This window comes from Euleptes europaea, chromosome 4, assembly GCF_029931775.1.
Source record: "Euleptes europaea isolate rEulEur1 chromosome 4, rEulEur1.hap1, whole genome shotgun sequence".
Lineage (NCBI taxonomy): Eukaryota > Metazoa > Chordata > Lepidosauria > Squamata > Sphaerodactylidae > Euleptes > Euleptes europaea.
This window is the reverse complement of record NC_079315.1, coordinates 39,343,644-39,367,614: the sequence shown is the minus strand read 5'-3', so window position 1 is coordinate 39,367,614 and position 23,971 is coordinate 39,343,644. Positions and strand designations below refer to the sequence as shown.

The 23,971-nt window shown below is 39.6% G+C and overlaps 1 protein-coding gene across 1 annotated transcript in view; it reads left to right on the top strand.

The window, feature by feature from the left end:
- The window catches only part of CCDC171 (coiled-coil domain containing 171), a 160,352-nt gene that overhangs the window by 64,163 nt on the left and 72,218 nt on the right, over nt 1–23,971 (top strand). Inside the window, exons 9-14 of the mRNA XM_056847984.1 lie at nt 1,473–1,579; nt 3,818–3,907; nt 8,239–8,439; nt 11,331–11,498; nt 13,790–13,978; nt 23,371–23,878. Coding sequence (XP_056703962.1) covers nt 1,473–1,579; nt 3,818–3,907; nt 8,239–8,439; nt 11,331–11,498; nt 13,790–13,978; nt 23,371–23,878 — 1,263 coding nt within the window. The remainder of the gene's footprint in view (nt 1–1,472; nt 1,580–3,817; nt 3,908–8,238; nt 8,440–11,330; nt 11,499–13,789; nt 13,979–23,370; nt 23,879–23,971) is intronic.

Sequence of the window (23,971 nt, the reverse complement as noted above, 5' to 3'; positions counted from 1 at the left end):
TGACACCCCTGCTTTAGCTGATCTTTATAATGACACTGATATCCTGCTTTTCCTTCAGGGAGCTTAGAGTGAATTGCAAGGGGTTCTGAAGTAGTCTTTTTATCCTGGCTGAGGACTGATTAAGCTGAGACTTATTGTTTAATAAATTCGGGGTCTTTCACACATTATTCTTTTCCTGACAGAAACTGCTTGCGGCACATCCCTGAGCCTTTCTGATCAGTCAAGGATGCACCAACTGTTACACATACCTCGATTGGCTTGGTAGCCGCTGCCTCTAAAGTATAAAACTGTCTATATAGTTGAGCTTTCTTGTAGGTTGACATACATTGCCTTATACTCCTTGTACATGATATTCAGACAAGGCCTCAGTAGTACGTATTTTGTTCACACAAACTGGAAGTACAGCCTTGCTGCTGTTCAGCTTGTCCCCTTTGAAGTAGTTGTATAGTTGAAAGCTTAAGATCATAAGCTTAAGCAAAGCTTCCGACAAATTTACAAACTTGATGTCAGAAACCAGGGAAAAGAGTTAAATAGTCCCTCCTACACCATGCATCTGCTTTGGATTGCAGCCCCAACTGGTTGTATTTGGTTAAAAAAAATCATGGAAGTTCATATCAGGTAATTCCATTCTTGGTCCTATTCAGTGTGATTTATTTTTAAGCTGTTTTGCTGCCATTCATTAGGACAAATATTTGGGCTTAGTAGCTTGTTTGATTTTTGTACATATTCTGATGAGGTGACTGCTCTGACACACAGCTTCAGAAAGTGGGTTGGCTGATGGCATGCCAAACCATCATTGGAGCCAGTGGCAGACTTTCTGGAAGATAGCTTTATTTATGAGCACAATGGGAAAACTGGAATTTGAACTGGGAAGGGAAGAAGGGAATGGGTCATTGTGACAATATAGTTTAAAATGACTTCAATCATCAGCCAGGTTTCTTTTTTCAATTTTGTATGCAAGATAAGAGAAATATTGGGGATTGGTATTCAACTGCTTTAAGATGCATCCAGACAAAATAGGAAGTCATGTGTTGCTTCGCACAATGAAGTGAAAATGTTTTGGTGTAAAATGCATGGTTGATCATGAAGCAACAAAAGCATGAATGCAACATACTTTAAAAAGTGCTTGTTTTGTTTGGAGGGTGAGCTTTTAAAAATGCATATAGACTTGTAATCATTAGGTATCTTTTAAATAAAGTCAGAGAGGGACCTCATGACGTGTATGAAAATAAACTGGAGTTATCATTTTTCATGTGGTGATCTATAGTGGCCCACAGTGTAAGAATTTTCTTCAGCTTTATTTGGTATTAAAGAACAGACACCAGTGTGCCTTGGAGAAAACACAGTGGTTGTTCAACATTCTGTATTGTCACTGGAGCCTAACTAATTTAAATATCTCTGTTGCTGTTGGAGAAGTTTTCTGTGTCTGTCCAACTCTAAGGGCTTTGTTTTGATTCTGTATTTTTCTTCAGGCACTCGCAAGGACAAAGATAAACCTCTGAGTTTCACTCTTGTCCTTGAGACTTTGAGGCATACCTTGACAGATTACCAGAACAAGCTGGAAGATGCATCTAATGAGGTAACACTTGCACTGTTTGGCTCCACACACATAGCCTTCGGCCCCCAATACAAGATATTCCTTGCTTGTTACAGAGGTCAAAACGCTGGGAATGTTGAGTTGACAGCTTCACAAATAAGAAAAAGAAATAATCTTTTGTCACTGTTCTCCCTCTAAGCTTGCCCTGTGGCCATGGTTCACTTAAGTTTGAGTAACTGTTTAGCAATTTGTGATTTTAGAAAAATACATATATTGAATTCTTATTGTTCTCAGTTACTTTCTAGAGATATACATATGTATTTGTTATTTATCATCTATAGCTGACGTCTTTGGCATGATTATGTAATAAAAATATTTTACAAAAATACCTTAAACTCTGTGTGTGTGTGTGTGTGTGCACGCACACTCGTGCAAAATCCAGCATGGATTGATGTCAGATTAATAAATGTGCATGTTCTGGGGGGAGGGGGAATTACAAAGTAAGATCCTATTGGATTGCTTCAAATGGTCAGTGCTGAAGGCATTTGTATTCCTTACTGAAGGAAGATACCTGCTATTGTTCCTTTCTGAAAGTTATCAAAGTTGTAAAACATTTGGTTGGGTTTTAAAATAAACGATACATTAATTTGATGGTTGGCACCCAATTCACCATATAATTATTAAGTAGATATACTTGAATTTACGTCCGTTTAGCTTTGACTAGCTTTAATGGAAGAAAATAGTTTAAATCGAAGAATGTCAGTTTAACTGGGCTGGATTTGGGCTATGAAGTATCCTGCCCATTTACACCTTAGTTGAACTGCTAGGTTGTCTTTGTTTCTAGCCTTCTGAGGTTTAAGATGTTTCATGTGCATAAAGTAAGCAATTAATTATATATTAGAAATTAAGAGAGACCATTACTACTGGGCAAAAGGCAACATCAAAATAAAATACTTTGGTTCCAATATTTGTTCATTTTTGTAAATGCTAAATTACCCAAAATTTTGAATTTAAGAAATATTTTGTCCATCATAATATTGTAAAATAGCTTTTTAAATGTCTGAAAAATACAAAAAAATTTTTTTTAAGTATTTTGTGCCCTTTGATATATGGTTGGAGGGGCACAAAGTCAATTATATGGAAACAATTATATATTTCTGTACCCAGCTGCCACTGTGAGGTTTGTCCCAATGACAACCCATGTGTTTAGTAGCCTTCTGAGGCCCTAAGTCTGCGAACAGCAGAGTGACTAGGCACGCAATATCCACTGTGAATTGTTGTTTGGGAGCTTGAATGTCACCTGATCTTCAGCACAACTGAAAAGTCAACTCAGCAGGCTTTGGCTGAGGAATGTGTTTTGTTGTGAAAGGATGCCAGAGACAGCAGTGGGGAGACCAAGGGGGTGGCTGTTAAGAAAGCAAAAAGTGTGTTCTGTCAGCAAGAAGAATGAACTGTCAAGGAAAATAAATCGCAAGCAGTGCAGGACCAACTGATGACCTGCCACAAGACTTCCCAGTAGGACTGCACGTGCCCGACCCTGAAGTTGTCATATGGAGCTAGAGACAACTGTGTGCCCTCGTGATATGCAGATGGGATAGTTCTATGCCCTTCTTGCTTTTCCTTGTTGATAGCCCTGCTGTCTCCTGGTCCTCTCTTCCTTCAATGTAATTAATAACTAAACTTTTTAATACAATGAAAAATTAGAGAATCGGCGGCATATTCATTTTAAAAAGTACTTTGTTATATCACATAGTTTGTTCTCCTTATAGAGCTGTGTTTAGTTTAAAAGTTATACAGATGATTAAAGTAGCTTCTTTCCTTTAACATACTTTGGATGTGTACAATAATGACCTTTTAACTTGTACATTTCAAAAATATGTTAAAAAATACTTGGAATGTGGCAGTTTTCTTGAAGCCAGTTTCTGTTCCCAGATAGAAAATATATGTTATGTAGCTAACATTGAGGCTGGCTAGAGGAAACACAGAATGGAAAGAAATTGTGATGAAATAAGTCAGAAAGCACGTTAAAAGCTTTGTGTTTGCAGATATTAATGTGTTGTATTCCACAGTATGGCCATGCTGTGAACTGAAGAATTTGACTTCCACTGTAGTTATTCATTTTACCATTGTGTGTGTGTGGGTGCCATTACTGGCCTTCATGATTGCAATACCAGGACTTACTCATAGCTAAACGTGCCTAAGTTTGCGACATTATAGTCCCCAAATCATCCTGTTGGTAAGCCTTGTATTTAATCTCATGTTTACTGTATTTTTGCATAGCAAAGGAAAATGATGATTTTGTCTGAGAAGATAGCGAAAGAGTTTGATTCTTCCAAACAGCAGCTGAGATGTCAAATGCAAGAACTTCAGGTATGACCTAAAAGTTTTATTGCATTATACACAGTTAAGATCAGGGCTGTGGCTCAGTGTCCAGAAAGCATCTGCTTTGTGTCCAGAAAGTTCCAGTTTCAGTCCCAGCATCTCCAGTTAAGGCACTAGGTGATGTGAAATATCTCTACCTTAGACCCTGGGCAGCCACTGGCAGTCAAAGTAGGCAATACTGACCTTGGTAGACAAGTGCTCTGACTCAGTATAAGGTAATTTCTTGTGTTCAGTTTTGATGAAATTTTGCTTATAATCATGAAACCTCAATTAGGGATGTCATTGAATTCAATAAGCTTATACCTCAGAAAATGCTTTGAGGATGACAACCTATAGCTATGACATTTTACTGGGGCATTGTACTGATGTCCTTAAGAATTAGCTTAGCATTAGTCCATAATTTATATAGATGCTCACGTGTATCCTGTTGATTCCTAATAAGGCTACATATTCCTTGCTTTTAATATGATTCTATTCTACAGAGCCGGATAGAAATGGTGCTAGCAATGACTGCGAACTGAGCAAAGTTTAATAATTATCTATTAAAATATATGGTTCAGAACTTGGCTTCAGGGTGTGATTAAAAAAATGGAGCCCTGTATAAATAGGGGAGATAGTTTAGCAAATCTAGGGGAATCCTTTGTCTTTTTTTAAAAAATTTGAGAAGTTTGGAAAAGTAAAAGGGGTGGTAACCCCCCCATATGCAGATATGCCAGCAAGAAACACAAGATCTAGGGTGCCATTTTGGGTTGCTTATCCAACCAAAAACACACAAGGAGCTGAAGAGAAGGTGGGGAACAGGGGAGTTACTGGTGAAGAGTAGACTGCCATGGGGGACAGTATGGGGAATAGAGGTGGAGGCAGGATGCATGGGTGGATAGAGATGCTGGGGGTGAGCGGAGCAGTAGGGAGATGGAAGGGGACATTTTCCAACATTGGAAAAGCAGGGCCACATCCTTGACTTGGTAGGGTGCCTTCCTATAAGCCATCCCTAAAGACCTCACTGGTCAGCTAATGGATGTGATTACCCAGTCAGCAGCTTCTGGAGCATAGTGGCTGGCAGGGAACTGGGACTCACTCTCCTGTGAACCTTTGTGGTTTCCTCTGCCACTTTTATTTTGATTCTATTTTTGATTTTAATTCTTAATTTCATTTATTTATAGAAGCTAATGCCTTGGAGCTAGAATCTACAACTAAAGGCCTTTTTTGAAAATTTAGTTGATAGGAAGGTTCTTGAGGAGCACCCTTAAGTTAGGTTGGTGTCAGGCACGAAAGGGTTTTTAAAGTTTCCTGCACATAATTGTGCTGAGGGGGGATGATCATGACATACAGTAGCTAAGGTTCAGTTGATTGCTGGCCAGCACCAAGGGAGCACCCTACTGATGCCTCGCTGGCTGAAGCAAACTCCTTTCATGAATAGGTACCTCAAGCTGCTCACCAAGTTTTTCTATAAATCTCATTTTTAAAAGTTTTATTTATTTGTTTTAAAACTTTTTAAAAAAGTTATCAGACATAGACTGACGTGCATTCCTGAGCCTTAAGGATGAAAGCCCTTTGGAGGCCAGGAAGGTACTGTGCTGGTATTCGCACCCCCCATGCTGGCATCCGGGCTACTTATGATGGTGTTAGTGGCCCAAATGCCGGCGGGGAGACCCGGACGTTGGTCTCTGGGGGCTGCCACTGCAGCACCACCCTGGGACGCCAACGGGGCCTTCTGCCAGCATTCCACTGGCATAAAGGCTGGCATCCCGGAAGGCGTTCCTGAGGCAGGTTGGGAGGAGGAGCTGCCGTTAGGCAGCTTCCTGTCACTTTTTGCCCAGGGAATGCTGGCGCCGAGAAGAGCGAGGCTGCGTCTGCTTTTTAGCAGGCGCAGCCTCACTTTTCTATATGGGGCAAAAAGGCCCCATTTCACACCAAAAAAAGCCTCTAAAAGCCTTTTTTGTTTTGTTTTTCGGTGTGCGGGGAACGCCTAGGAAGCGGTGAAGCAGTGCCTACTCCCCGCGTCCACGCACACTGCAGCTTAGGAACGCGCTGTCAAGTTCTTATTTATTCATTTATTTTCGAATGAACAACCCTACCTCTGGTGGTGAGTTGCTTCCAGCAAGTGGACTACCAAAGCTTGTGGGGAGTCCATCCTGGCTCCAAAACTGGTCAGCACTACTACCTGCTTCATACCTGCCACCTCAGTTAAAGCCTTACCAATCTACTCTAACCTGGACTGTTTAAATAAGCTTAAGCTCCCTGTTACAGTATGAGATGGGGGAAGGACTCTCTAAAGTCAATTAGACAGTACTCCCAAATTTCTTGCTTGGCCCTGAAGCAACCAATACAGTAATGGTTTATTTTCTGCAAGACGCCTTATATGTAACCTCTGTAAAGTCACCTCTCTGTTGTGTTCTGTGGTGACATGTGTTATGCTGCCTCCTTGCCTTCCTTAGTGTTCCCTACTTATTTTTGCTGTCACCAAAGGCTCTTGCCTTAGAATTCTTAGTTGGACATAAAGAACACGTTGTGTTGTTATAATTAGTAGAATGACAGAACAGTCAGCATGTGGGGGTGGCTGTGAGGTAAAAAGGAGATCCTTACTCAAAATAAAACAGTTTTCTCTTAAACATAGAGTTTATTGAGAAGTATAATAGAATAATGGTTTCAGTACAGTGTTATAAGCGTAGTGGTTTCAGATAGGGCGCCTAAACATGATGGTTCCAGATAGGTGTACAGTTCTTCTTGTTTCTCTAAAGTTCTTTAAATAGACCTAGCCACAAAGGTTTATTTTTCTCACCTATCACTTAGGCTAATAACTTGCTCAAAGCTTAATTTCCTAACTTGCCACTTAGGCTCATAACCTCCACACAGGCATATGGCCCTTTGAGCTCACAGCTTCCACACAGAATACAGATTTCTCTCACACTTCACACTCTTCTCCCACTCAACTCTCTACTGACTGTCCCACAAAGCCTCTCAGAACAAGCTAGTCAACTCTGCCCCCTAGGATACAGCTACCATCAAATCACAAAACACTTCAATCACTATCCAGACCCCCTCTTTCTTACTGTGAAGGCCAGCATTTTAAATTACAGCAACATACATATAAAATTCTACATTAAAACACAGAAATAAAACATGCACAAAATATTTACATAGTAAAAACATCACACATACGCTAAACAACCTAACACGCAACAGTAATGTTTAATTTGTAAGTCTCTAAAGGGTTTAATAACCTCACCATTGTTTAACAGCTGTGTTAGTTAAATTATACCAGATTCAATCTTTGTCAGTTGTATGAAAGATTTGCCTGCAGTTTTAATATTAGGGGTGCCCCATGGTGTCAATAGTACACATTTAACCCAATTTCTTTCCAGATTCTCCTAGTTGCCTGAATTGTGGGATGGTATAAATTTGGGTTGGAATGTGGAATGGGATATTATAGCCTGATCTTGTCAGATCTCGGAAGCTAAGCTGGGTCGGAACTTGGATGGAAGACCACCAGGGAAGACTTTGCAGAGGAAGGCAATGGCAAAATACCTCTTCTTAATCACTTGCCTTGAAAACCCTATGGGGTCGCCATAAGTCAGCTGTGACTTGAAGGCATTTTACACACACACACACACACACACACACACACACACACACACACACACACACATTTGGATAGCATAGATGATGTGAGCTCATTGCCTCCCAGCCAGAGACAGGAGAACAGAAAGGTTTTCTATTTGTGCCATATAAACAGAGCCCAAAGCTACAATTTTGCTTGTGCTATTAAAAAGACCCTATTAATAGGCCCTTAAATTAAGGAACTGAAACCCTCATTTTTCAGTTGGTCACTGTAATTTTTTGGTAGGCAACTCTGGGTGTTTCATTTCCCCCCTCAAATGAAGTTTTGAAAAAGTGGAGTCAGTTTTGGGGATATACATAGGTAGACTTCTAATTATATAGGGTAGATTGGCGACCCCCCCACCCTTTTATTTGTTAAAATAATGTTTGAGCAGTAAGCATTCTAGCTTTTTGGAAAATAGAACATTTTTGCAAATTTTAAAGATGAACTAGTTATAGACATGATTTCTTCAATAAAAATGCTAACAGTTGGAAGCCCTTGGTTTATAGGAAACCTCTCCTTTCTCGTGAGCACACCCTATGGGTAAATACTATAATTTTTGCTGTTGAAATAGTTTGTCATTTTAATAAATGGTATTGTTTATAGATTATTAAGCATTTACAATTGACTGATACTTTATTCTGAAGGCCATCTGCTGATCACCAAAAGTTATTCTTTATGTTATTAATTATGTGTTGCTTTTGTATGTAATTTTCAGGAGGCTGAAGATAAACTTGCTGAAGTCAATAAGGAGTTAAATTATCTGCATGCTAAGTGTGCAGATAGAGATTCTCTAATAGGTACTTTAAAAGTGGAATTGCAGAATGTATTACACTGCTGGGAGAAGGAGAAAGTGCATGCTACAGAATCTGAAAATGAAATCCAGAGGCTTACACAAGCTTACCAGAAGGATATGGAGGTATTACCAGAGACACGATGGCTGTCAAAAAGAATCTTTAATCTTAGTTTTTTGCATTTACATTGATGGTTAGTCTGTGGACTTAATTTTTTTTTTTTAATTTTCATTCTTCTTCTTTAATAAAAATAAAAACAACTTCAGCTGCTTGAACCCATCTGGCTTTTTAAATTATGATGCTCTTGAGAGGACCGTAGAGACATAAATGTATTTAAAGAAACATGTTTAGGGATTTTTTAGCTGCTGTTTAGCTGGATGTAAACATACACATTTGGAATATATCTGCATTTGGAATAGGTTAGCTTTCTAATCCTTTGGCAGTAATTGATATTAACTGTTTCAAATGACAACTAAAAGTGTAACAGACAAGTAGAATCCAAACCATTTTACCACACCTACCAATGAAGTACAATTTGTTTCTTCTTGGGATAGGAGCTGATTATGGTATGTTTGACAATAATTATTTCATGAAGTGTTATTTTGAAAGATGCTTTCCACCGAACTATCTTATTTTAAAAATACATATTTTGATTGCATGTAGGAGTTTATTTTTTGCACACACAATTTTTCTGCTCTAGGTATATCCACTGTATTATTCTTTATCTAAATTATGCTGCATATTGAGCTCATTACTCTAACAAATATGAGCAGGAATGCCAAGTGAGTAAAAAGGAAACATTCTTTCCACCCTTCTTGCAGTCTGGGATTTAAATTGTGTCCATATGAATCAGTTGGAGTTGTTCTGCTCATCAGATAGTGATTAAAATAGAGGAAACTAGAAGCCTGCCTATATTGTAAAGTCAGCATGTCTACCATATTGTGGTTGGGTTCTACATGTGTGAATTGATTCTGGGTCCTTGGATTCTTTTTTCCAGGCCAAATGGATGATTACCATGCTTGGTTTATCACAGCCCAAGCAAAAAGGACACAATAGCGACAGGCTACATTAACAAGGGGGGAAGCAAAGATTTGGTGGAAACCCTTTTGTTAATACTTCATTGGAGTTTCTCATGAGATATTTAAACACAAGAGTATAGTTGGAAAAATCACAATAGTAATTCCACTCTTAATGCCTTCATAAGATCTGTTTGGAAATGCTTTGCACTGGAGTGTATAAAATGCATATTAAACACAGTAGAAATATTTTTCATTGAGTTTTAGATCCTCTCTAGTGAGTTTTGAATCAGGGCTCCAGTTTTAGGTCTTGGATCTGTAAAAAAAAACTGTATTGAGAGAAACAATGCTGGATGGGCTTCTTCCCTCCTTTATGAATATAAAAAAGAATTATTGGGGTCTCCAACATGGCCTCCATGAGCACCATGGCACCTGCTGACATTTTTCCTGGCACCCACCAAGTACTTTTAGAAAGTGGGCAGGGTCAGGCGAGGCTTTTGCCATTGGAGATCTGATTAGTTGTGCAGCTTTTTAAAAAGTTGTTTCAGCAGCAGCTGTCACCACAATATGAGGATGTTCATTGTGTGATTGAAAATAAGCTGTGTGTATGCAAGAAAATGTTTTTATGCAACATGTTTATTTTAAAAGGCATCCTGATAAACAGTGCTTTTGCCTGAAATGTTGTAAGAGTTATTAATAGAGTTATGCATAACCTCATTCTGTGACATTTTATGGTTGGTGCCCACTACCCAGGGCCGTAGCTGGGGGGGGGGGGCAGGAGGGCAGCTGCCGCCCCCACATGGGTCCTGGTTTAGTCTACCTAACGAATGCTAAAGCTAATGATGGACCATTTCATTTTCAAGTAGATACTGATACTGTATATTATGACCTGAATGAAGGTAATGTAAAAAGAATTCATGTTTTACATTAGATAAGAATATACATGAGAGGGGGCTGTCCCCCGACTGGTCATCCAACTGCCTAAGCGCAGTAGGAAGGAAGCCCAGTGGCCTTGGAGTTGAAGGGAATGGGGCTGGTAAGCCACCTTCATCCTTGTCCTCTTATAGCCCTTGCTCTGTAAACTTAAGAGTAAGGAGCCTACACTTCTTCATTGGTGGGCTTTTACACTTGTATGAAAATGGCTTCTGGCGTCCCGGGCAAGGAATTCTCTCTCTCTCTCTCCCCCCCCCCCCGGCGTAGAATTGGCTTCTTTGGCAGCTGGAGTTGCTTCCTGGCCAGATCCCTCCCACCCCCTTATTGCTGCCTCTCAGCTGTATGGCAGATGACGAGCTCTTAAAGGGCCACACCATTGTTGCATCCTTCTGAGAATGCAGCTGTCTTTTCCCCTTCCCGCAACTTCTCCCAGTCAAGGCCATGGGTGACTTTGCCCCGTGCCACAATGGATTTATCTTATACAAATGTATAGTTGGCTATCTTATGTTATGTGTCTGTATGTGCTTGTGCATGGCACAACATATTTTAAGGATGTGCATCTCAGAGCCAAACTAGTCATTACCTTAAACACTCTGCTGCACCCGGAAAAATGGCTACCTTCTCCTCTTCCGTAATGTCTAGTAGAACTTAATGTAATGTTTAGTTTGGCCCTTATACAAAACTTTAATATGGCTCTTTTTCTTTTTCATTAGACAACTGCAGATACTTTCCCATTCTTAGTTACAATATATTTGGCTATGATCCATATAAGAATTGAAGGGTTGATCCTGCATTCCTTTTAAACAGTCAGCACTCTGACCCTGAACCAAAGATTAAAAAGCAAGCTGCCTGGCTAATAGGCTGTCTACAGGATCAATCCTTGTGTATATGTATAATGGGCAATTATCTGTTTTCTGAATTTTTGACTAATGATTTGAGCATAGGTCATATATTCCTTTGAAACACATACATTATTGTTTACATGACACATTTCGTTGGACTCGAGCAATATTTGCTGTTAACTCTCTGTCTCTCTCTACCCCCTCTTTTAAAATCCCATCTCACAGGAGAAGCTAACCTTCCTCCATACTTTATATCAGCACTTGGTAGCAGGTTGTGTGCTTCTGAAACAACCAGAAGGCATGCTGGATAAATTCTCGTGGCCAGAGCTTTGCACAGTCTTGCAGGAGAATGTTGATGCCGTGATCTTAGACCTCAACAAGGCTAATGAGAAGGTACTGTCCTCAGGCACCAGCTGCCTCTATTAAATCCAGTGACATTTGTCCACATCATAATATCGTTAAAAAGGACTGACATTCATCTTATTTCAAAAAGAATTTGGGTGTTAATAATTCAATACCGTTAATTACGACTTGTCTACAGCTCAGTTTGATGCCATTGCTGTGGGCATGTAAATGTGACTGAAGTCTGTATGAAGTCTCCAAGCTCCAGCTTCTGTGCAGGACTTGCTAATACTACTAGCCAGTGTTAGCCACAGGGACCTAATTAAAAGCAAATAAATTAATCTTACTGATGAAGCTATTCAAAGAACTTAGTCATTTACACTAATAAACCAACTCTTTATCTCAGAATAAAACAGAAACAAAATGCACTGACTCAAGGACAGTCATCTTTAAAACATTTGCTTATGAACAGGACGAATTATTTGTAGGAGGAAAAAAAATGTTCCCAAGAAATATCAGTTGCTTTTCAATATTTACATTTGTAAATATAATACAGAGCGTAGTTTATAAACACACCATGAATTTTTAAAAGATAAATATTTTCTTCAAGGGAGGCCCAACAGTAACAATCCTTACTTGAGTCATAGGATTCAGTCTTGTCAACATTTAAAAAATAACCATGTTTATTGTGAGAGAGTAGCTCCACAGCCCAACTTGTTATGCTACTGTAGAAATATACCTCGGTTTGTTGATAGGTTTCACATTGTGTTTTGTGGTCAAGCAGCAGGATGCCAGATTTTTGGCTCCACTACCATTTGCTCTTCAAGGACAAGAAGGGGAAAACATTTATAAACAGTTGGAGCAATTCTTCATGTCAAGTTCAGCAACACAATTCCTTACCAGTATTAGCTTGAGGTTGCCCAGTGGCCAGCACAATTCACTAATATCTGAAACACGTTTTAAAAAGATGTAGATATTACAAATTGGTAGAAAGTACTACAAGTACCTCTACTCAGGATGAATCACCATGGAAATTGCTGGACAGATGCCTGATGGTCTAACAACTGATTAACACTGCAATCCTAAGCAGAGGTACACCCATGTAAAACCATTGACCCAAGTAAGTCCAGTGGGAACAATGTAAGTGCAACCATGTCTTGAGCTTGATTGAAGTTGGAGTTACTGCCAAATGTAAACTAACTGCAGCTGATGCATAGACTGCAGCTATATTGGATACAGCTTCCTAAATGAGACTTTACTGCACATTAAAGGTAGGCAGGATGGGAAGGCACTACCACCTTTTTTATGGTAATGGATGGAGAGCTCTTCCGGGCTGAGCAAGTAATCTTATTTGCCCCTAAACACTGATGAAAACCCCTGTTGCTACTATGTCCATTTGTCAATCAGACCCAAGTATGGAATCAGAGAAGGAACAATTTGATATTCATTTAAGTAGGTACTGGCTTGGATCCCACCTAGGATGTCTACAAGCACATTGGAGTGCAGTGAAACTGCTCCCCTTCTTCCATGGGAGAGTTCTGATTCCCCTCCAGCTATTCCTGGGTGGGCGGGGCCTTGTTCCTCAACAGCTTTCTGGGGGCTATTTTAAACTGGCACAGGGAGGGGGGGATGGTGGAAATCATCCCTCTGCACCTGCTGAAATTTTAGACAGAATTCAAGCCAGTGTATCCAAATGCCTCTTGATATAAACATTTTTGTCAAGAGTTGTATAAAGTGCAGCTCTTGTCGTAGATTCTACATTTTAACAAGTCCAGCATATGCCTATTTAGGTATGTTTTCTTCACCGGGTGCACATCTCCTTTTAACTTCCATTGAACTTGATTAGCTGAAGCTTCAACTTGTGACTACAGTCCTCAATCCGTTTGAAATATGCTATAAAATAAACCAAGCTTTCCAGACCAAAACAGTTTAAAACTTTCATCATATCCTCAACAAATGAGAATATAGCACATGTAATATTACTTTTCTGAAAACAATAACATAACTTTTTAATGTGAACATTTTAACCGGATAATTAACCCAGCAGGACAATCATTTCACTTTGTGAGGTGCTTGATACTGAACATTTTCTGAAATTAGAAGGGATGGTAAATCCCAGATTCCATTGAGCTTCTCCAAGCACTCACGTGTCAACTGTTTCAGAAATCTCTGATTACTCCTATGTCTGCTTCACAAACTATTAGTGCTTAATTTCCCTCTACATTGTTTAAATCAGCCACAAGATCTTAAAACATGTTCCACGTGTCTTGGTTTACATTAGGACTAAAAATGCCTTTTAAAAAAGAGTTAACTAAAGGACTTCTTTGATGTTAATTATACAGGTATCTCACCTTGAATATGTTTGTAAGAACAAGTCAGATACCATGAAGGAGCTTCAGCAGACTCAAGAAGACACATTTAACAAAGTAGCTGAACAGATGAAAGCACAAGAAAGCTGTTGGCTGAAGCAGAAGAAAGAATTGGAACAGCAATATTCTGGACTCCTTGGGGAAGTTCACGCAAGGGCACAGGTACAATATTTCTGCCAGGAAACCATACGCTTCTAAATGTATTCTTTAAATATTTAGTATATTATTTCAGTGGTTTTGTTTCCAAACCAATTTAAAATTCCTTGGGAATTTCAGTATGCTTAAAGGAATGATTTTTACCATTAACTTCTACTTTCTTGAGGAAGTGCATGAATTTGTTTGAAAGCATTCCAGAACTTCCATGACTTAATTGGATCCTGCAGTTGTGTTTCCCATTTTAGTTGCCCTGTGAAAGTTACCTAGAGAGTGCAAACATTGGTTTCTTTGTATTATTACATTCAGAACCAGATGCTTTTCCCTCATGATGACTACTCTTCTATAGCTTTGTAGAATTAAAGTTATTGAAATTCAGTTTATGCTGAACCTTGGTATCTGGCATAGGTTTCTTGGCAAGTCAGCAGCAGTAATAAAGAGTATGTGAACTGTAGAAATCTCTGCTCTTCTGACTGAAGCAGCAAGATGAATTAGTCTGATACATACTATTTATTCTAGCTAAAGGTGGTGGCAGCTATCTCCCACTACATTTCTCCTGAGATAGTGAGCATTGAAAAGCCACTTGGCAGTCCTTGTCCTGAAGTGCAAAGGACCAGCCAGCTTGATCTCTCTGTATTGATATCAGTGAGAAAAATTCATTTGTAATCATCTGTTTAGTTTGTAGAGTTTATAGCTCTTCCGGTATTTGACACTTTACAAAGTGGATAACTACAGACATTATAGTTGTGACAGTGTAATACCCATATTTTCTTGTAGATAAAAAGTATCGGTACACCCTGCGTAACATCAGCATGATCAATCTTCCCCTTTCCAGTTGGCTGTAACTTGTCTCTGTTCTTCTCTGTATATAGGGGTGTACAAAAAAAAATTGGTATTTTTCAGATTTGGTAGGTTGGACCTGAAAATTATTGGTATTCCCAATATTCCCAAATTCTAATGCTGATATGATATTCAGATTTGTTTTTTTTTGGGGGGGGGAATCTGAATTTTTGGGTGTCCATTGTTCCCTATGTTTCCTATGGGAAACTTTCTGGGTGGCTGGGGGGTTGTTTTTGAAGATACAGACATCAAAATTGCAGCAGAGCTGCTGGTGCTTGTCCTTTAAATAATACCCAAATTTCAAGTTGATTGGACCAAAGGGTTCAATACTATGGGCCCCTGAACAGGGTGCCCCCAGCCATCTTCCATTATTTCCTATGGAAGAAAAAAGCTCCAAGCTGCTTCCAGGCAAAAGCCATGCCTGAAAGCAGCGAAAGAAAAAAACAGGCCCCAAGAACCTGCAAACACTGGCTCCCAATTTTCCTGGTAAATCCTGAATATTTCCAGGATATTTTGGGACCAGTTTTTCAGTTTCTTGAAAAATCCTGGATACGTTTGGGAGACTCTGAATATATCTGAAAAATACCGATAAGGGTGGGGGGATAAGGTATTTTTTGGGTATATTTTCGACTCGGACGTATCCAAATGCACACCCTTATCTGTATGTCATAACTGGATAGACCATGGTTCTTTGTGGGAGGGAACAAACCTATTGGGAGGTCGACCTGTCAGTTTTCTCCAAGCCTAGATTGTTTACCCTAAGCATAAATACAGCCCAGTCTTATAGCTTCCACATCCACTCCCTGGGCCTTCTTTATTTCATCCTTTTGAGCTGTAATTGAGATACTGCTGATGCTGTTTCTTCATCTTCCTCCTAGTTTTAAGGGGGAAAGAACAAATTTCTGTGTGGCCTCACCTGTGGGCTTGATAAGGTTCATGAGAAAGGGATCTGTCTGATATACGTAGAATGGATTCTGAGGAAAGGTTTTGGCTCTGATAGGTTTTGTCTCATTAGAAGTGAGAAATTGCTGTGAGATTCATTTAAGCAATGCACTTCTGCATTAATACCTTAATTCACATGTTTAGAAAAAGTTTGTAGCGGGGCCTCCCTTATCAACAGCAGCATGGAGGTGGGAGAGCTGCGTGTTTGAATGCTTTATGTCAAAAAGATTGCTACAGTGTTTGGAAGGCATGTGTTCTGTTCAAGCCTTCTCCTGATATGTAAGTTTTTAATATATGTTGGGTTTTTGATATTGAGAAGCATTCAGACCTTAAATTTCCTTACCTTGGTTCTGAAGTGGTACAGTTTCTAACGAAGGCTTTTTAAAGAAAATGGTGCAGGGTCATAAAAATCAAGTAAATAGTACTCATCATGGGAACATCAAATGTATGTATGTATTCTTGAATTTCTTCGAAAGTTATATGCTATTTGTTCAGCTTTGCTTCCTCCTAACAATCCTTTCCTTGTTGCCTTACCAACCATTGATTCCATCTGTGTCTACAGCACTCACTCTACTCTTTCTGAATCCTCCTTGTCTTTTGGCTTATACTTACTGTGGCAGCATGACATCCTAGTTTACACTTCCTGGCAGTGAGGTAGCATGTTTGTTATACCACAATTCCTGCTAACAAAGCGCTAATAAAGATGCTTGCTATGTGGCATGATATATAAGAGTTTAGACATAAGAGCTGTGGTTTGTATTTTGTGTTTGAAGAGTTATGTCCTTGTCTGATGTCAGAGTTCTTTGAACTCTGGTGTTTCTTCAGATTCTAAATGCATATTGAGAAGGTATGTGAAATACAAACTGTCCTCTAGGGGTTCAGTAGTGCTTCTCATACTTCTTGAAGCAGGACCCAATTCTAAACTTATTCTGTGGTTCGGGACCCCTTTCAAGTAACTCTCACTATGACAGTGCAATCCTATCCAGACTTACACCCTTATAAGCCCACTGACTTCAGTGGACTTAGAAGGATATAACTCTGCTTAGGGTGGCACTTTCAGTGGCCTTAGCCCTGTCAGTCAGGGCATGGTCTACCTTACACAGCATATGAATTTAGGAAAAATGATTTTTAAATACTAACTGTTGCTGTATTACAGTGCTTGCACCTATATAATCCAGTTAGTGCTGATAGAATCAAAGTTCCGTCACAGAAGCAAAAACCTACCCGTGTTCAAGCTAATATGTGGTAATGATTAACTCCATTAAGAAGAATGACAAGGCTTACTAAATACAAAGGCAAGGGGGTTCTCTAGGTCTAGGGAGTATTTCCTCTCTCTTTGAAGAGTTGACTTGTTTTACTAAGGAGCAGCACTGTTATCATAAGAAAAGGTGAATTAGAGACTATGGTTTGTTCAGTGGAATAAAAGTGACCATTGTAAGTGAGAAAAAATAGCTGAAATAAAGTGGAGTCTTTTGAAGTCCAAATGTCATTAAGTCTCCAGTTTGCAGTCTTGTCTTTTTGCCAACATAAAGGATAAAGACCCAGCATGAAACAGGATAAAATAGAGTTGTACTCTCCAGGGGAGTGACTAATTTTTTTACAGGTTTCTTGAAGTCCATAGAGTGCTGTAACCTGGTAAGCCACCACTCAAAGCTTCTCCACTCCAGGAAGTCAGGTTGCCAGTCTTTTTAAGGAGGGAACCTTGCTGTTCCTTTCAAGAAATTGTACTTTTAATGTTCTAAAGAAATATTAGAAACAATATAGGTTTGGGCAGAAAACAATTACAAACCTGTTAAAGAGAAGAAACGCAGTCTACCCCTCTAAACCTATCTCACAATAGAAGTAGAATGACCATACTTCTAAAAACAGATACTGGTGATTTTTCCATTTTAAGGGCTTTAAAAAAAATTGTAAGCATCCATTTAGATTTTAGATGAAGTTAGTTGTGCTTTCCTAAAATTATTATCATTTAATTAATGATAATTTATATGCTTCCTTCTTGTGAAAACTCACTCAAGGTGGCTTACAAGTAAAGCCGATAAAACTACAATAAAATCCAGTCGAACTACAGAAACATAAAAACCATCAACACACCAAAGCAGCAACAGCTGCAATTAGTACAAGTAAAAGGCAGAGATGAAACACCAAATCTTGACCTCTAAGGGCCAAGAACCATTTATTGTTTTTGTATAAATCCTGCTTGTATTTTAGCACATTCTACCCATGGCATTTAAACAAGCATTATCCAGACTGCTGTAAATAACTCTAGAGACCTATCAGTGGCGGACCTACATTTTTGGGAACCTGAAACTCGAACTGTTATGGGGGCCCCTTCGCAACGAGCAACAATAGGGCAGCATCCATCAAGGTCCAAAGGGCCTTGCTGCCCTTGCAAGGACCTCGAGGTCCAAATGGCGGAGAACTGGGTGGTGGGTTGGAGTCCTTGAAAATGGGCCATACAGTGAGCCCCTTCCTACCAGCAATGAGGTCTGGGCAACCGCTGTTATGTTCTTCATTGGGGTTATGTTCTTCATTGGGGCAGATGTATTGGTTCATTCTCTAATAGAGAGGTAGAAGGTCATCAGAGGGGGCTCGTTAGGATAAAGAGGTGAAAATCTGATTTTTGGTGTTAAAATGCACAAGCGAAATGAGTGCAGCCTAAGGGCTGAGCTATAGAACTGGTAAGCCATGCACCAACGAAGGATTTGAGGATTCAGCTGCCCAAATGTAGGCTATTAATAGACTCTGGTGAGCTCAGCAAGCCCATACAGCTGGAGGTTCGAGCACTGCAAGCCCCCAAGAAAATTTTGAAATTTGACCAATTACAGGGACATTTTGAGGCCATATGAAATGGGTATTAGAGCATATTCTAAGGTCAATATTAAGTACTTCAACCCACTGGCTTATGATTCTATAGCTAAAATACCCTTTTTAAATAACGAATACTTTTGAAAACTCCATCAATTTTGTTGAAAACTTCACTCATTAAAAAAAAAGTTGCTTCAGGGCCCCTTCATGTTTAGGGGCCCTGAAGCTTAAGCTTCATTAGTTTCATTGTAGATCCGCCACTGAGTCCTGTGTAGATATTGAGACTTTATTTTGAAATGGAATTGCAGCTCGAGGAATATTGTAAAATATATCTCCAAAGACAAATTAAAATATTGAGCCATTGCATTTCCATCTAGTGGAAAATGCTAATATTCAGACTACATATTATTATTATATTTTATGCATTGTACGTAAGGGCATGTAGACACTGGGTTTAGTGTTTGCATACCCTTTCCCCATGATTTATGCACCGTTTCACTCTATTTTTATTATTTTGCTTATGCATTCCTGATCATGTTTATCAGAATTTTTTTGCAAAAATTTGCTTTTTAGTTATTTTCTTTGTTACAAATAACACTCCCTTCCTTATAAAATGCATCTTTGAACAGGGCCTGTGTTGGCACAGTTAATGAGAATTGCTGCCAAATTATATAGTACTCTGAAGATGGCGTCCATTGTCACTTCATTTTGTGTGATTGATTTTTTTCCTGGTCTTTTTTAATAGTAGTTGTCAATGGCCAAGAACTAAAATCAGATTTTATAAAAAGAAGCTTAAATTTTAAAGATCTGATGGAGGTAAACCACATGAACTGTAGAAGGTATCATAAATTCATTTTCTTTTCCACGGGCAGCTTGGGATGTTTCTCACATGACATTGCTGCAGAAATCACAAACATATTGGAGTTGTTCATCATGGGCATGAACTTAGTTAACTTGACAGGCGTGTGCACAGTCTTTCCATCTCCCTTCACTCTCACATGATGCACCAAGATTAGTTAATTGTGACATCCAAATGCAGGCACCTTAACAAACTTAACTTTGCTCTCCCATCAACCAAGGTTCCTAACCATTCCTGGTTATTGGAGTAAGAAACTAACACCAGTTTGTTAAAGTGCTTATTTTCAGATACCATGACTGGTTGGAGTTAGTTGAAGAGTTCCAACTTCAGTCTTGATCCAGCACACAAAAGAGGCAGGGAGAAGGAACGTGCAAACCCAATAATTAGCCAAGTAGGTGCCTATCATAAACAATTTCTGGTTTGTTTGGCACATCTGAATTGCAGGCAAGAAGTGTCAACGCAGAATGTGCAATCGATTTCATAAAAATCTTGAGTTGAACATTTATTTAAAATCCTGATTTTTTGTTGTAGATTCTGCTTTCTTTTCTCCTGATCCTCAACTTGAGCCTGTCATAAAATCCTAATCTTCTGTCTTGTTTGTGCTACAGATTTAATTTTTTATAACAAACAAGTATTTTCAGTAGCACAAGAGTTTTGATTACAGTCACATTATTCCTAAGAACATTTGGTTTAGCATGTTGTGACGTACACAGATTCTCAGGACTACTGCATAGTTTGATACTTTATTCTTGCAGGCCTTCCTCATTACCCCATTCTGCAAGATGTGTGGCGCACCCTCACAATAAGCAACATAGTATATGGTTATCTTCCCCTTGTGTATTGTTAGTGTCAATAAAAACTCCCTGTGGGAAAGACCCATTGTTCTAAGGTACTACCCAGAAAGATCTATCCCTGCCACACTGTGGAAAAATATTGTCAACATTTTAACACATCTTCCAGCAGGATGAAGTGGTTAGAGTGTCAGACAGGGTTCTGGGAGACCCAAGTTCAAATCCCCACATTGCCACGGAAGCTTGCTGAGTGACTTTGAGCCAATCACATACCCTCAGCCTAATAGAGAAGAATATTGTAAGCCACTTTGAGTCTCGGTAAAAGAGTAAAACACTTTTCTGTTAGTCTCACTTTTTAAAACAGTTGTAGTGTGTGGTGTCCTGGCCTAGGATGTTGGGTTTAGATTTGATAAACCAGGCTTGAAATCCCGACTCAGCAATGAGTCTGTCATCTCTGCCTCTTAGTCCAACTTAAAGGTATTGAGTATAAAATGGTAAACACTGTCCTGATCTTCTTGGAACACAACTGATAGTAGTAGTAACTAGTGAATGTATCATTACCAGTTATCATTTGCTCAGGCTGTTGGGAGCTGGGACTTTTGTAACTCAGAATGATTTGTAACTGCCTCAGGACCTAGGAATCCAGTGGATAAGGATCTCACTCACACAAGCCTAAACACTCATCTAGTGATTACATAGTTGGATCAATCCAGAACCAGGCAGATTTAAACCAGACTTAAAGCAACACTTGGATGGTTCGTGATAATGTACCACAGTAGTCAGGAATGGGCGGCATACACATTAAACTGATGTAGAATTTTAAATATATCCAAGATATAGTTACATATAAAAGGTAAAGGTCCCCTGTACAAGCACCGGGTCATTCCTGACCCATGGGGTGATGTCACATCCCAACGTTTACTAGGCAGACTATGTTTACGGGATGGTTTGCCAGTGCCTTCCCCAATCATCTTCCCTTTACCCCCAGCAAGCTGGGTACTAATTTGACTGACCTCGGAAGGATGGAAGGCTGAGTCAACCTTGAGCTGGCTACCTGAAACCAACTTCTGTTGGGATCGAACTCAGGTCGTGAGCAGAGCTTGGACTGCAGTACTACAGCTTACCACTCTGCACCACGGGGCTCCTGAGTTACATATAGGGGGAAGGAATTTATGTGTGCATTCAGGCCAGGGTCTTTTAACCAACCTCCACCTCCTAGACCTTAGCTACATCACCATGACTTCCTAAATGAGGGGTGTGGTTCATTTTTCCCTCTGCATAACTTGTTTGTATTCCTAGCCTGTCATGGTCAGATTATGGCTGCTGAGTGGGAGGGGAAAGTACCTTGTTATAACAGCTGCAATTCAATATTTCCCTTTATATAGAAAAGCTGATAAGTATTTAATCTCAAATGCTTCCCTTCATCCTACAGCAAGCTTTTTCATGATTATGATGGGGATGACGATGTTGGATATGTGGCATTGAGTGGTATGGAAAGACTAGAACCAAACTGTTCTGAGCTTGGTGAATATTTTTCAGAACTGTGAAGGGTATGTGATAGAACTTTATGTGAGCTTTGCAATAGCCAAGGAGAGGCACCAACCATGTTGCAGTTTGAAAAGAAATTATCTATTTTGCTTTTTAAAAAAGATCATACTCTTAAGAATTTGTTTATAGGCTATGAATCATGAGGCATCTTTGATAATTAAATTAGTTGGCATACTTCACTGCTTTTTAACTTCTTATGTATTCATTTTAGAGCTTCTTGGAGTTGCAGGTTTGCAGATCTGATCTGAGGTTTTATGACTGTGAAAATTAAAACAATAAGTGATTGATCAAAAAAAAACAAAGACTGTACTCTTGAAAATACAGTTCTGCCTGAGACATAATTAATCTATGAATATATAAGTAGGAGGTTGATTTACAAAGTAATTAAAAGATCACCTTTAGCCTCCTCTTCCCAGCTGCTGCCTATTTATTTCAGTCTCTCCAGATTTTCCCTGGTTTACTATTCTCTTTTGCTAAACTAACTTATCCCAGTCGTGTGTCTTCTGCACTGTAAACCAGCATGATTGTTCTTTCTGAATCATGGTCCTCATTTCCTGTGGCTTGCAGATGAGATGATTAAGAATTACTGCACTATTGACCTGTATTAGCCACTGTGCTAGTGATTCTGCAAAGCAAAGCCCCCCCCCCCCCAATATTAGGTGCTTAAGTAGCAGGTGGTTAATAGAGCTTTCCAGCGTGTAGCTTGGGTCCACGATATCTGTCATTTCAACAAAGGTGAGAAGTGTCTTGGACAGACTTCCTTGGGGAATCAGTTTGAGCTTCTTCCCATTCCACAGCTCAGGGAATGCTGAACCAAGCAGCAAGGAGTGTCCCAGTCTTCTCTAAAATGGCTGCATCAGAAGGGTTCACTGACTTACTCTGAAGGCCCAAGTTGCTTTTGCAGACTTTGCACCATCATCGCTAGCGGTTTCCCTGGTTCCCAGCCCCTAGTCAGGCCCACACAGTCTCCACATTTCCACTTTGCTACTTGCTAGCCCATATTTGTTTTTCTTAGTTACATATTTTTGCATAAATAATATTTACCTGTAGTGCCAGCTTATACCCTCCACTTGTTTCATCTCATACCTTCCCTGCTTTTCCATGTACTGCTTTCTTAGATTCATCTGTAGACTGTGGTACAACCCATGATGCTGCTGTGATTTTTAAAAGCCTGCTGTCATGTGGGTGAGGCCAGTGGCACTGGTCCTTTATCGTGAAGCCATCTCTCAAATTGTGGATGAGTGATGACTAGATGATAGGCCTGTTGAACGTCGCAGCTGAACTATGGGGTGAACCCTTAGAAAAACAACTCTTATGTAACTGTGCTAAGGACCCCATAATCTCTTCAGCGATGGTTATCTTGATCACTGTGGAATTGGGGAAGAAAATTAAGGGTTTTTTTTGGGGGGGTTAGGGTTATTTTGCTTTAACTGTCTTTTGAATCAACATCTGTAGAGAGGTTGGATTTAGAGGTCTGGTTACAGAGGGATGCAGTGCTTTTAGTCATATCAGGGCTTGAATGGGACGATTCATCCCCAGGTAAAATTGTTTAACTTCAATAGTTGGAAACTAGGGTTGGTAGTTCCTAATGTATTTATTTTTTTTCATTGCAGAAATATCAAGAAATGGCAGGAAAAGCCAATGAAAAATTTGCTGCTGCAGAAAAAGTACAGGAGCAATTGCTCCTTGAAAATTCGCACCTGAAAAATGTATTGACAGAGACTCAAAAGAAGCATACTGCTTTGCTTGCAGCTTGTGCCTTGTTGTCTGGTGCCTTGTATCCTCTCTATAGCCGGTCCTGTGCCTTATCCACACAAAGGGACTTTCTTCAGGATCAGTTGAACACCTGTGAAGTTTTCAAGCATGAGATTAGGACCTTGGCCAACGCATTGGCTGATATAGAAGAAAAGAAGCACTGCGAGGACAAGGTGCAGAAGAAAAGACATTACAGAGGTCTATTACGTCTCTTCCGTAAAGGAGTCATTGCAGTGCTGGCAGCCAATAGGCTTCAGATGTTGGGCCAGTCATGCAGTGCCCTTTTCTCCTGGGTGGATGGCTTTAGAGAAGGCATAGGAATTCTGGTCAGCATAGGAGACTCAAAGAATGTACAGAATCTGTCAAGTAAGATAATCTGCAAATGTTTGATTTGTTTTGTGTCAAACTGCATTTTCAGTACTTAAATAACAATTATATTATGCGAAGGCAATAGGAGGC